The following is a 13,116-nucleotide window of genomic DNA, read 5'->3' as shown; positions in this document are numbered from 1 at the left end:
AGACATGAAGGCATAGAGCAGGAACAAAGGAGCCTGGCCCAGGTATTGTGGTGGGTCCTGGGGACTTACTAGAGCAGTTTCAGTTCAGTTTCTGCCCCATGTCCCCTCACAATAAATCCCAAAACTTAAGGTAGCGCAAGTGATTTTCTGCTCTTTGCAACCTAAGGGCCTGCTGAATCGGCCGAGGGAGACTACCCAGTAGCTGAGCTCCACTCACACAAGGTGTCCCTCCAAATGTCACCCTCAACTGTTGAAGGCTTAAAAGTCAACTGGAGGCCGGATGCAGAGGCTCACGCCTGTAATCCCAGCACATTGGGAGGCTGAGGCTGGTGGATCACGAGGTCAGGAGATCGAGACCATCCTGGCTAACATGGTGAAACCCCGTCTATTCAAAATACAAAAAATTAGCTGGGCATGGTGGCATGCACCTGTAGTCCCAGCTACTCGGGAGGCTGAGGCAAGAGAATCGCTTGAACCTGGGAGGCAGAGGTTGCAGTGAGTTGAGATCGTGCCACTGCACTCCAGCCTGGCAACAGAGCAAGACACCGTCTCAAAAAAAAAAAAAAAAAGTCAACTGCAAAAGAGATCACTTGCATTAATAGAGCAGTCAACCAGGGAACGTGAAGGCCATGGAGTCAAGGAAGGGTCTGACTGCCCCAGGGATCCCCCTCAACTGCTTCCACCCCTACCCCACAACACATGCAAGCCCCAGCTTCAAGACCCCTATAGGTCTTTATAGAAACAATGGCTGGACTTCCAGGGCACCTACCACAATTTCCTGAGGACTTAAGTATCAAAGTAGAGATAAGTTATTGCTGTGGCTTAGTTAAGAAGAGCTAAGTTTCGAAACTAAATGAACCTCTGTAGGTGATTAGAAAATAGCAGGAAGATGAGTTTAATAATACCACCGCCCTATAGAGCACATTAACCTTTACAAGGTACAGTCTCACACACTCCACCTCATTTGATCTTAACAACCCTATGGGACCAGTATTATGATCTCCATTTCCAGATGTGGAAACTGAGGCTGAGAAGTTAAAAACCTAGTCCAGGAATTTTTGGGGATCAGCTACTGTTTCGGTGCAGGGCCGCAGGCTCTCCCTTCTAAAGGGCTTCACAGAAGACAAAAGGGTACACAAAAAGAGGCTGTGCATCCTCACAAATTTCTCCTTTTCTGTCTGTTTTTAAATCACTTAGAATAGTGCCTCCTTTACATTTAAAATCCCAGGCCTTACTTAGATGCTCAGAGGTCAAAGCAACCTGTCCAAATTTACCTCCTATGGTCCATGGAGTCAGCAACCAAAGAGAAAATGGAAACAAATGCCTTGATAAACTGAATACAATTAGCTAGAAGAGTAACAGCTACCTAGGTAAGGCCTGCACATTCTGAAATCCCAGGCAAGGGTATGTGCACAGTGCTTGGAGAGAAGTCTAGGGATGTCTGCTCAGTAAGAGAACAGGGAGGATTCTGGCTGGAGAAAAACAAAACTTCAAAGGGAAGAGAGCAGTGGAGCTTCAAAGGCCCCCTGGCAGGACCAATTAACACCTACAAATGTTTATCTAGGCAGTCATTTAATGATGGCTACTTCACTAAATGGGTGTTCACCTTAAAAACAGCTATAGCCCAGAATGGGATTGGAGTGGGGAGTTAGCGGGGACAGGACAGGAAGTTCTGTATTGTGTTTTGAGAGACAGACCCTAGTCAAGAGGAAAACAAGGTGAAACTCATCACAGACTATTTCTAATGAGGAAAAAAAAAAAAAAAAAAGTTAAATATGTAAGAAGGCTGGGTGCTGTAGCTCACGCCTGTAATCCATCTGAGGTCAGGAGCTAGCCAGGCGTGGTGGTAGGTGCCTGTAATCCCATCTACTCTGGAGGCTGAGGCAAGAGAATCTCTTGAACTCAGGAAGGGAAGGTTGCGGTAAGCCAATATCGCACCACTGCACTCCAGCCTGGGTGACAGAGTGAGACTCTGTCTCAAAATAATAATAAATAAGTAAAATATATGTAAGAAAATGTAAATGGTTAGACAAACTCTGGTCCAACCATGGGTTAGGAAAAAAAAAATCACACCTTAAAAATCCTATTTTCAAAACAATTTAGCAGAACAGAAAAATGTCCTTGGATAATGTTAAGAAGAAAACAACATCCAAAAATACATTTGAAGTCTGACGACTTTAGAAAACTGACAGACTAGAATGGTAAGGTGAACGGGTAGGAGTTTGTTTTGTTTGCCGAAGTAGCCCCAGCGCCAACACATATGTGTCTGGAACAAACAAGACACTTAAGAAAAATGTGTTGAATTCATTATTTACTCACCATTAATTAAATAATAATTAACCTATCTATCCGGGGTACTTGGATATGCAGAGACAGAGCTATATAAACATATAGGTATATAGATATGTGCTAGAATAGACTGACTACATCAAAGTTTACAAACAGTGGCTAACACTTAGAATTAGGAAAGAAATTTAATTACATATTCCAATCTTCTGTATTTTCCCAATCTTCCACAAAGGCTATGCATACTTTTTCTTTCTTTCTTTCTTTCTTTGAAAGACAAGGTCAGCCGGGCTCGGTGGCTCACGCCTGTAATCTCAGCACTTTGGGAGGCCGAGGTGGCCAGATCACCTGAGGTCGGGAGTTCAAGACCAGCCTGACCATATGGAGAAACCCCATCTCTACTAAAAATACAAAATTAGCCGGGTGTGGTGGGACATGCCTCTAATCCTAGCTACCCGGGAGGCTGAGGCAGTAGAATCACTTGAAGCCGGGAGGAAGAGGTTGTGGTGAGCCGAGATCGTGCCATTGCACTCTAGCCTGGGCAACAAGAGGGAAACCGTCTCAAAAAAAAGAAAAGTAAAAAAGGAAAGGAAAGGAAGAAAGGAAGGAAGGAAGAAAGAAAGAAAGAAAGAAAGACAGAAAGACAAGGTCTTGTCTGTTGTCCAGGGTGGAGTGCAGTGGTGCCATCATCGGTCACCGCAGCCTCAATGTCCCAGACTCAAGCAATCCTCCCACCTCAGTCACCCAAGCAGCTGAGACTACAGGTGTGCACCACCATGCCCAGCTCATTTGTTGATCTTTAGTAAAGATAAGATCTCACTGTGTTACCCAGGCTAGTATGATCTAGAACTCCTGGGCTCAAGCAATCCTCCCGCCTTGGCCTCCCAAAGTGCTGGGATTACCGGTATGAGCCACTGTGCTCTGTGTATAACGTTTATCATTTTTTAAGCACTGTTTTTCTTTTAAAGAGCCTTAGGTCCTGGAGGTGCTGGGTGTGGTATGTTCCAGAACCAGAATATTCCCATAGGCCTTTCATTTCTATTCTACTGGATCACAATATCTACCTAGGGCAGCAGTCACTCTGATCCCCATCCACCTGCAGTGACATCTCCAGGGTTCACTTTCACTTAGAATCACAGAGGGACACCCTGCAGGATGCTAGCAGTAGGGGAAAGGTCATGCAGACAGATGGCTAATCAGCTTCCTCACTTTTCTCAGAAGAACCCTAGGAGAGAATTACAAGCAGAAGCTACACAGAAACAATTCCAATGCCCCTTGAACAGAAGAGTTCAAGGAGTTCAGTGCTTAAATGTCAGATTTAGGGGCCATCTTTATGACATCTCTGAGCCAAACTTTTTCCTCAGGAAACATGTTCATAAAGTAAAGCAATGGAAAAAAGATCCATATACAAACACCTGACTCACGCTTCCCTTGTTAAAAGTTAATATGTAACAGGTAGAAACTGTTTGATTCTTTAAGGTGGTAACATTTTGTAGAAGAGAAGGGACTTTGGAATCTAAGTACCCTGGTAGGAACCCTGTCATTTACTCACTAGATGTGACATTGAGCTTGTTACTTTACTCTCTCAGGGGCCTACATTCTAATCTGTAAAATGGGGCTATAACCTAACTCATGCTGTTGTTGAAAAGTTATATGAACTAATAAGGGTAAATTCAAATAACAGGTACTTAGCAAATCTTCTAGTGTGGAGGGAATCCCTGTTTATTACAGTAACCTGGTCAAGGTGGAAGAGCTTTTAAATAAAAACAATTACAGGTTGAATATATGTTATCTGAAATGAATGTTGGTTATCTCTTATCTAAAGAAAGTTAATTCCACACAACCTGAAGCATGTACATGTTCCATGCAGGGGGTTGGCACACCTGTTCTGATGATGTGGCCACTGCATACGACATTCACATCATGACCGAGAAAAAAAAAATGCACTCTTTTTTTCTTCCAGAGCATGAAGGAAGCGCTAGGTAATTATTACATGGCAATAGCTACTTCTCCAACACCTTGTTCAGAAAATACCTTGTTTCAAATACACAATTTAGGCTGAGAAGGACTTGGCCTAAAATGCTTGAAATGCTTGAAACCAAAAGTGTTTCAAATCTTGGATTCTTTTAAACTTTTGAGATATCTGCATTGTATACTTAAGAGTTGGACATCCCTACTTCAAAAATACGAAATCCAAAATGCTCATGTCAGTGGTCAAAAGTTTCAGATTTTGGAGCATTTTGGACCTTTCGATTAGGGAAGCTCAACCTGTAGTTATTAACCTCATGGAAACATAAGCTTCCGTGTTCGTGTTTGAACATGAAACATGCCCAGGAGCCTGCAGAACCCAATGGCCACTTTGTCTCACCTGGTTCATTCTGAATACGCAGTGCTACAAAGCCAATGCAGTGAGGTAGCAATGAATGTTCTTTTCTCGGTGAAAAGAACAGAGAACTTGGGCCAGAAAACCTGGGTTTTAGCCTCAGTTCAGCCACTTACAGGCTGCGTAACCTCAGGTGAGCCACCTTACCACTGTTTGCCTCCATTTACACACCAGCAACATAGCCTGAGAAGATACCTTCAAGATGGTTGTGAGCAAAGCAGCCAGGCCCTACCAAGCACAACTTCTGCTGTGACACTGGCATATTAAAGGTCATTATTGGCAGGTGTTTCTATCACTGTGTTCTGGGAAGGCAGATCCTCAAGCCTTCTGACAGAAAGAACTAACACCACCTGCAGGTGTAGCATCTCCCCTTTTGCCATCCAAAGCTGCCATCACAGTTGGGGGACCAAAGGTGGCCTCCGATAGGCAGGACCTGCCCAAACCTTAGTAGCAAGCCATTATTTGTAGAGTAAAATCCTGCAGGCCCCTAGCTGAGGTCACAGACTCCACGGAAACCTGCATTTGCTAGGCCAAATCCGGTAATAATACAAATGTCCCTAAAAGTAGCAAATAACACCCCAACCTTTACTCAGGGATTCCTTGTGATTGAGGTTCTCAGGTGCTCTCCAGAAAGCAGGTTTAGAAAGAAGTGAGAAAGGAAAGAGAGGAGAGAACCAGAATCTCAGTGTCAGAAGACAAACTTGCCAACTTCATAATTTTCCATAGGGCTGGCTCTACCTTATTTTTTAACTGTGCTAATTGGGTTTATTTTAGAAATGCTTTTGTGCTATTGTACAACTGTGGGGAGAAAGGCGGTAATGTTTTACATTTAAAACCTGAGAATCGCAATTCCCACCTTTCATTTTGGAGAAGGAAAACATTCATCTAAGGTTGACTGCTGGATCATGAACTTGCTCCAGGTGTCTGTTAATACAGTTTGGGATAATGAGGAAGAAAAGAAAAAAGCATTTAGCATTTTTACTTGCCTTGCACATATTTTCTTTTTGCTGTAAGTGCATGTAATTCAACTTATTATTCAGTCAATGCACGGTCTATTCCCTAAACCCCTTAGGGCCAAATTGAAAGGTTCAAAAAACTCCTACTTAGACTAAACAGCTCCACAGACCTACCCAACTAAACAAACAGGCAAAATGTAAACTCCCAGAGCAAGAGTTTATAAGTCTGAGGATGCCCTCAGTGGGAGGTGTGTGTCAGTCCCTGAAACCATATGACAAATTGTGTACGTGCTTTTATTTATTCGCTTATCATTTATTTTTGCAAAAGTTGTCCTCCAAGTTTTCATCAGATTACTGGAGAATTCTAAGAGAAATCCCATAAGAAACACCATTAATAAGGATCTCCTCGTGGCTGGTGAACTTTCAAGGGTGCCTGAGAGTAGAAATGAAAGACTGCAGATCAAGGCAAAATTCAGGGGGCCTGCATTCTAGTGCTACCCTTGTCACTAAACAGTTTTCTTGCCTTAAGTAAATCCCTGAAACATTCTGTCCCTCAGTTTCTACATCTGTAAAAATCAGGATGTTGGAAGTTGAATTATCACTTACCTCCAAGACACTTAAAGATACCAGGATGGTGAGGTACAATGTTAGCAAACACAGAAAAAGGAAAATATCAAAAAGAATTGCACACAATCTTGCCTGTTCCCAGAGAAGCTTTAAATATTCACCCTTGCTTTCCTTGGAGGGGGTCAAAGACAGAAGCCACCTCTCCTTTCCCTCTCTTTCTTCTATTTCAAACAGCTGAATCTAAAGTTTCACAATAATGCCCTTTGTCAGGATACGAACTATGAAGTTCATATAAAAATACAATAATTCTATAAGGAGGCATAAGCAGCTGAAAGAACACAAAATACAAAGCATTTCTCTAAAGCATCATTACAACTCATCTAATTACTGCAGTGACTTACTTTAGCTGGCATTATCCACATGTGTTAAAATATATAACTGATAAAAACAATTACAGATATCACAAAAATTGATATTTTAATACAATCCTGGATATCTGGGTCAAAAAATGACAAAAGAAATTTATTTTCTCTCTTTTACAAGAGAAAAGTATTTTCTTTCATTCCTTGTAGCTAGCTCTTCTATACCTTTGTAATCAACGTCTAATTTTCGCAAAGGCACAGGTGAGACAGAAGTCATTGCTCATTCAGCACTAAATTCTTTACCGACACATAATATTCTATTTCACCAAAAGCAACCTTTTTTGGTTGATACATTTGTACATACTCTATATTTGTATATACTGTAACTTGACCATAATACCATACATTTTCAATCTAGTCATCAGACCCCATAAAGTTTACTCCAAAGGAAACTTACAGGTGATTGCTTGAGGGAGCAAACTAAATGGAAGCTTTTTTTTCCATGGACACTTGCTAATAAGCTAGATGAAAATTGATTGTTTTTACAAGCCATTACCAAATGAGTGCTTACAGCACCCCTGAAGCAGTCTAAAACCCAGTCTACAGAACCCAAACTCATGCTCAAAGTGACTAATCAAAAGTCACAACATGAGTGAGTATGAGCAGCCAGACTTACACAGATCACATCTACAGACCTAACTTCAATATCACCTCCGCCTAAAGCACTAGAGAGATTGGCCTATCTTGACTTAAGGAGTTCTGCATCTCACATATGTAAGGCTATCTTCCAGAAAGCATCAATATAAGTAACACAGTAGTTGCTCTCACGCCAGAGCACAACACACGTTGCTTGCTCGGCTAGCGTATCTCCAAATTTAAGAGTTCTTGCTTCATCTCCATGTGTTCCAAAATCAAGAATAAAAGGCAATAAAGTTTGTAAGCACCATTTCTCAAAGACAAATAATTCTGCTAACCCACTGAGAGTAATGAGTCAAAACTCCAGGTGTAGCAGGCGAGTGAATGTAAACCTTTTGCAGCACCATCCCGGGCTATCACGCAAGTTTAGGGCTGGAAGGTATGCAAAAGGGGAACATAATGAAAATCCAGAAGTGTCCCTGCCAAAGAGATCCCTGCTTGGGAGAAAGAGCAAACTTGCTTTTCTACTAAATGCCACTTTTCTGATCACACCCAATCCTGAGGTCCTGACCCCTTGTGGTCTTTAAACATAAACCAAAGTGTGTGTGTCATATTTCTTGGCCTGATCACAAAGAGGTCAAAAATTAGTTAAATTTAGTAAAAATTAAAGTTTTAAAGAAACCAACCCCTCCCTCCATTGCTGATCTCTGGAAAATGCTTCCATTCCGCAGAAAATGTAGAAATGTAATATTTATTTTGGGAATAAAAGAGTAAGAAAGATATTGTTCACTTGGATTAAGGGTATTTTCCAATATATATAATTCAAATTTCCTAAGCTGAAATCTCAGCTTTAGCCCTTTTAGAAGGATGAAGAACAGAATCCTTCCACAGAATTCTGTGAGACTGTTTTAGAAGACACTGAAAGGTTAGACTTCATCTCGAGTTACTCCACCATAAACCAGACAAAGAAATTCCTGAAAGGCTATAAGCATTTTTTTCTTACAAGCACCCACAGGAATAGGTCAATGTAAATGTCGTATAAACAAAGCAGTTCATTACCAACCATAGTTTAAATGTCTTTTATGAGAAAACTGTAATCCATTGCAATTGCACATTCACACATAACTGCCCCTGGATGAGAGGAAAATATGGATTCATAATTGATCTTAGTCTCCGGCTTTTCTTATGCCTGAAAAGCAAAAGGTATTGAGGGTTGGAAAGCTGAATCTGAGTGCTTGATACTTTCTCCTTCACTCTCTATGATCAAGTCTTGGAGGACTTTAATTTCCCTTCCAATCACTCCTATAGAGGCCCTAGTGTCTGAAAAAATGCACAGACAACAATCAAACCTTTCATTTCAAGGCCAGTTTCCCACCATACCCCTTCCTGTTCCAATCAGGTTTGCGAAGCATTTCCCCTATTCTGCATTTCATGAATCAATTGCAAAATCTGCCAACCTCTGCCAGTTCCTCTTGTACTCAGCTGAGAGGTTCCCCTTCCTTCCCTGGGTAGCACAAGGCTGCTCTGGTTTTTAACTGGCGTAACGTGGAAATGCACTGTAGGAACTCACTAACTCTTTCAGAGCCAGATACAAGTGAGAGTCTGGGCGGCAACCCCACCTACTAGGAAACTGGCTCACCAAGCTCAGGGTAAAGCAGATTTGTGGAATCTAGCTTTGACTCCAAATCCCCTGTCAGTTACTGTCACTGGGAAGGAAAAAGGAAGACTGAAAAGGTCTACAAAGTAACCAATTCAGTTACTTAGCAACTGGACAAAACTTGCCTCACTACAGAGGGTAGGGAGGCATCTCACACCCATTCAAAGAGTAACTGTCTACAATTTATATGCAAATAGATAAAGACAAAAGGGAACGCGAAATCTAAATTAGCAACTGGAGTTTAGACAGTGGGACTGAGGCCCAGATTTAAAAAAAAAAAAAAAAAAACCGTTTATCCTAGGAAAGAGACACGACATGTACAGAAATGAAGGAATGAATGAATGAATGCATGCATGCAAAGCCACAGGCCCAACAAGTTTACAGTCTCCCTTCGTAAAAGTCAATGCCATCGGGGAGAGAGGAAAGGGCCACGCAAAGTTCGATAAAATTTAAACACTTCTACTGCTAACATGAATTACAGGGTTACAGAAAATGTGAAGTTGGGAAAACTCCTGGGAAAGTGGGTACCCCCGCTAATGAGAAAAGCAAACAAAAGCAGCACTCTGGTGGAAGGTCTCTGGACTTTGGGTAGATCACAGCCTCTCCGGGTCTCTAGACACTCTCAGAAACACCACAGCACCCATGCCTGAAGTGCAGCTACTAAACTTGGATCAAACCACGACTCTTAACAGGAGACACGCCGCCCTGCAGGTTTCCTAAGCAAGAGGGAGATAGGGTCACCTACTTGGCTCGGGAAGGTGCTCCAGGCTTTTCGGTTTGCCCGAGGAGCTCCAACTCTCTGTCCCCGGCCTCTAGCTGCACACCTTGAGCCGGATTTGCTCAGTTCCAGGCTCAAAGAGGGAAGAGGACTGAGGGCTCATCCGCCCCCACCCCATCCCCCAACTCCACACCTGGACCAAGGCCGGTAGGGCCCAAGGCTGACTCCCAAAGACACGCCAGCCCAGACACTTACTTCTCATACTCGGTGTTGTCTCTGTCACAGCGAGAATCCTTGTGCTTTTGCCAGTCTTTACCATGCTTGCAGGTGGTGAGGAGCACAACGTCCTCCCCGTTATGGACGTGATATAAGGCATTCCTGGTGTCTGACCCTATCCCTGTCAGGTACCTCTTCCCCTTGAATACCAGCATGTACTTCCTGAGAGGAGGGATGGTGTTGAACTTCAAAAACCCCCTCTCCCCTCCTGTCCTGGGATGATCCTTAGAAAATAGGGGAATAGAAACATCAAAGTTGGGTCGGAAGTTTTCAGTACTGATGCTGGCTTTGGCCAGCATCGCCTGGCCGATGTCAAACCCCACGTCCTCGGTGTAGTCAGGCCAAGTGCCGGAATATAAATTAAAAATTAAATGATTCCTACCATTGTTCCACAAGTGGAGACTCTGCACTTTGGATCTCAAATTGTGCACATACTGAGGTGACAACTGGTCTCTGTCTAAAGTATCCAGACTCAGGACAAAGAGGCACGCCTGGCTGGGGTCCGAGGTGTAGAACCTGGAGCCCTCGATGGCCGCTAGAATGTTTTGGTAACTTTCGGCGATTTTCTCCCCTTTTTGCTGCGGGTATACGTAGACTTTGAAGCCGTTTTTCTTGCAAAGGGTGAAATCGAAGCAGGACTCCATGCGGCACTTCTTGCCTTTGTAGATGCTCGAGTTGGCATCTCGCTTCTGCCGGGGGGAAATGTGCACGCTAGAATCCTCGTTTTCCAATTGATCCCAAGGAACGAAGGGGCGCAGAGCGTCCGGGAAGCGGGGCCAGAAATGATCCGGACTGGGGTGGTGCAAGCCATTCCGACCGCTGTGCTCTTCTCTCCGGCTGTGGCTCCTCGATGCCCTAAACTGCAAGCCTCCGAAATAAAACAAAAGGGCGAGACAAGAGCCAGCTGAGAGCAGGATGAAATAGCGTTTTTTGGCCTGCATGTGTCCTGCCTGGGTCAAGAGGATTGTAAATAAACACAAGAATCACCCAAGTTTCCCAATCAACACTTTCAGCTCCAGTCCGCCATCTTCCCGCCTGTAAAGACTTCAAACTCTCCGCTCCCACCTTCTCTGGATGCCTTTCCCCAAGCCGTGGACTGATCCAGCGCATGTGGGCGATTTCTTTAACTTTCTCCCCTTCGGTCTTTCATCTTTGGGTTGCACAATGCACGGGAGAGAGCGGGGCTGAATATCTCGCACCCAGGGCGGGCGAGCAGCGGACTGTAATTTTCTTGCATGCAACAAGACGGAGGAAAAGAAAGAGAGAGGGGAGAAAAAAAAAAAGCTCCCGATACCCAATCAATGGCAAGACGAAGTGATTGCCTTGCCTCTCGGATTCCTCTCGGCAGCGTGGAAAATGAGCCCCGGGAAGGCAACTTCAACTCATCCACCACTCTCCGTGCAGAGCACTCCGGTTCCAACAAGTCAGCCGATCCCGGGTTCAGCCGGCTAGTGCATCTTGCAGCTGGGGCGCCGTAACCTCACAAATCCCTGCATCTCTCTTTATTCCCTTCTGCAGCGGCTCCAAGACTCCGGCGGTGTTTACTCCTGCGCTCGCGGGGCCGGCCCCCTGGACGCGCGGCGGCCCGGCTGGAGGCGGCGGTGGCGGCGGCGCTGGGTGGCGGCGGCGGCGCGTCCTCCCCGCGGGCAGTGCCGGCCCAGAGCGGCGCTTCGCAGGCCCCCGCGCGACCGCTGCCGACCGCCGCGTTCGGTCGCCGAATGTTACCCGGTTCTGAATGTTACACTTACACATTCCATTCCCGACACGACAGCGCTGACCTCATCCATCCACGCAGCCCGCGCTGCCATTGGCCGAGCGTCACGTCCGGGGGGGGCGGTGCTTCCGCTGCGCCCATTCATAACCCCCGGCCGCGGGCCGAGGCGCCGGCGCGGCGTTGGGGGCGCTGGGGGCGCGGAGAGCCGAGGTTGCCAGGTTGCGTGCGGCCGGCGGGCTGCGGGGCAGGTGGAGCGCTGGGCGGCCCGGTGTGAGCCCCACGGCCCCTCGGCGCGCCCAGGCCCGGATCTCGGCCTGCGCCGTGCCGGGGACCAGAGGCGCCTGCGGAAACGCGGCGTTCGGGGAAGGAGGCACCGGCAGGGGCCCCGTGCCGCGCGGCCCCGGGCGCCCTGGAGAATCCGGTCTCCTGGGCTGCCTGCCGAACGCCTCGAGAAAGATGCTTTGAAAGAGGGAAGCATGGAGGAAAGGAAGACTTCATAGAAAGCGACAGCCGATCCGAAAGCTGCCTCTCCCAGCACTCCTTCCACAATCCAAGATCCAATATTTCAATTCTCTGCTAAGTATTAAAACAGTATCCCGTTACTCCTCCCCTACATAGCACATCTTTTTTTAAAACCAAGGAAACACCCTAAACCCCAACAATAAAGAGGAATTATTACAATCAAGAGGAATTGTTGCAATTCTTCATGCCTGCCTCTGTGCTAAGAGTATAAGACAGCTATCCTAAATCCTCATTATCTACTTAGGCAGCCTTGCCTGAACCCCCTCTGTCTATTATGAAGAAGGCTTCCAAGAGATCTGTTTACAGAAAAAAAAAATTTTCTAATGGCTGCAGAGAAACCAGTTAATTTAAGCTTGCCCCAGCCCTCAAAGTGATGTTATTCTCTTGGTGGTGGTGGTGGTGGTGGTGGCGGCGGTTTTCAAGATATCTCTTAAGGACATAAGACTGGCAGAACTGCCAGCTGTCCCAGCTATAGAAGGGAAACTTGCATCAGGAAAACGACCTTATTTACAATTAGTGCCAAACAGTTGGTCCTTCCTTCATTGACCTCCCACTCCTTGGCCTAAGCTCCTGCCACCCCCAGTGGAAGAACTTCATTGGATAACTCAGGTAACCGACTAGCAGTCCCACTAAAGATCTTCCAGGTCCACAAAAGATGTACTAGGCTCGCAAACAGTATCTCTGGTCAAAGTCAAACTCCCTGGTCTCAAATCCCGAACACTGCTTTACAAAGAACACCTCCCACCCTCTGGCCTAGCTAAAGTCTCAGGGCTCAGGCAAGCTGGACAGTTGCCTAGGGCAGCCGGCTGTTTAGTGATTGTTTATTATGGGAGTGACTGAAAGCTAGGAGCAGACACTTCCCGGCTTCCCTCAGGCTGCAAAAACCCCAGCGGGATGTGGATGAAGGGCAGGGTTATAACAAGGCAGTGTGAAATGATACAGTGTGAGGCCGGGCGCGGTGGCTCAAGCCTGCAATCCCAGCACTTTGGGAGGCCGAGACGGGCGGATCACGAGGTCAGGAGATCGAGACCATCCTGGG

General features: G+C 45.6%; 1 protein-coding gene across 1 annotated transcript in view; it reads right to left on the bottom strand.

Moving 5' to 3' along the window:
• The window catches only part of EXT1 (exostosin glycosyltransferase 1), a 313,319-nt gene extending 301,768 nt beyond the window's left edge, over nt 1-11,551 (bottom strand). Inside the window, exon 1 of the mRNA XM_050802103.1 lies at nt 9,821-11,551. Within this exon, the coding sequence (XP_050658060.1) occupies nt 9,821-10,782 (962 nt within the window). The 5' untranslated portion in view covers nt 10,783-11,551. The remainder of the gene's footprint in view (nt 1-9,820) is intronic.
• Between the last annotated feature and the right edge of the window lie 1,565 nt (nt 11,552-13,116).

Source organism: Macaca thibetana, chromosome 8, assembly GCF_024542745.1.
Source record: "Macaca thibetana thibetana isolate TM-01 chromosome 8, ASM2454274v1, whole genome shotgun sequence".
NCBI classification, from domain to species: domain Eukaryota; kingdom Metazoa; phylum Chordata; class Mammalia; order Primates; family Cercopithecidae; genus Macaca; species Macaca thibetana.
Note: the sequence above shows the minus strand (reverse complement) of the source record. Positions and strands in the feature narration are given on the sequence as shown.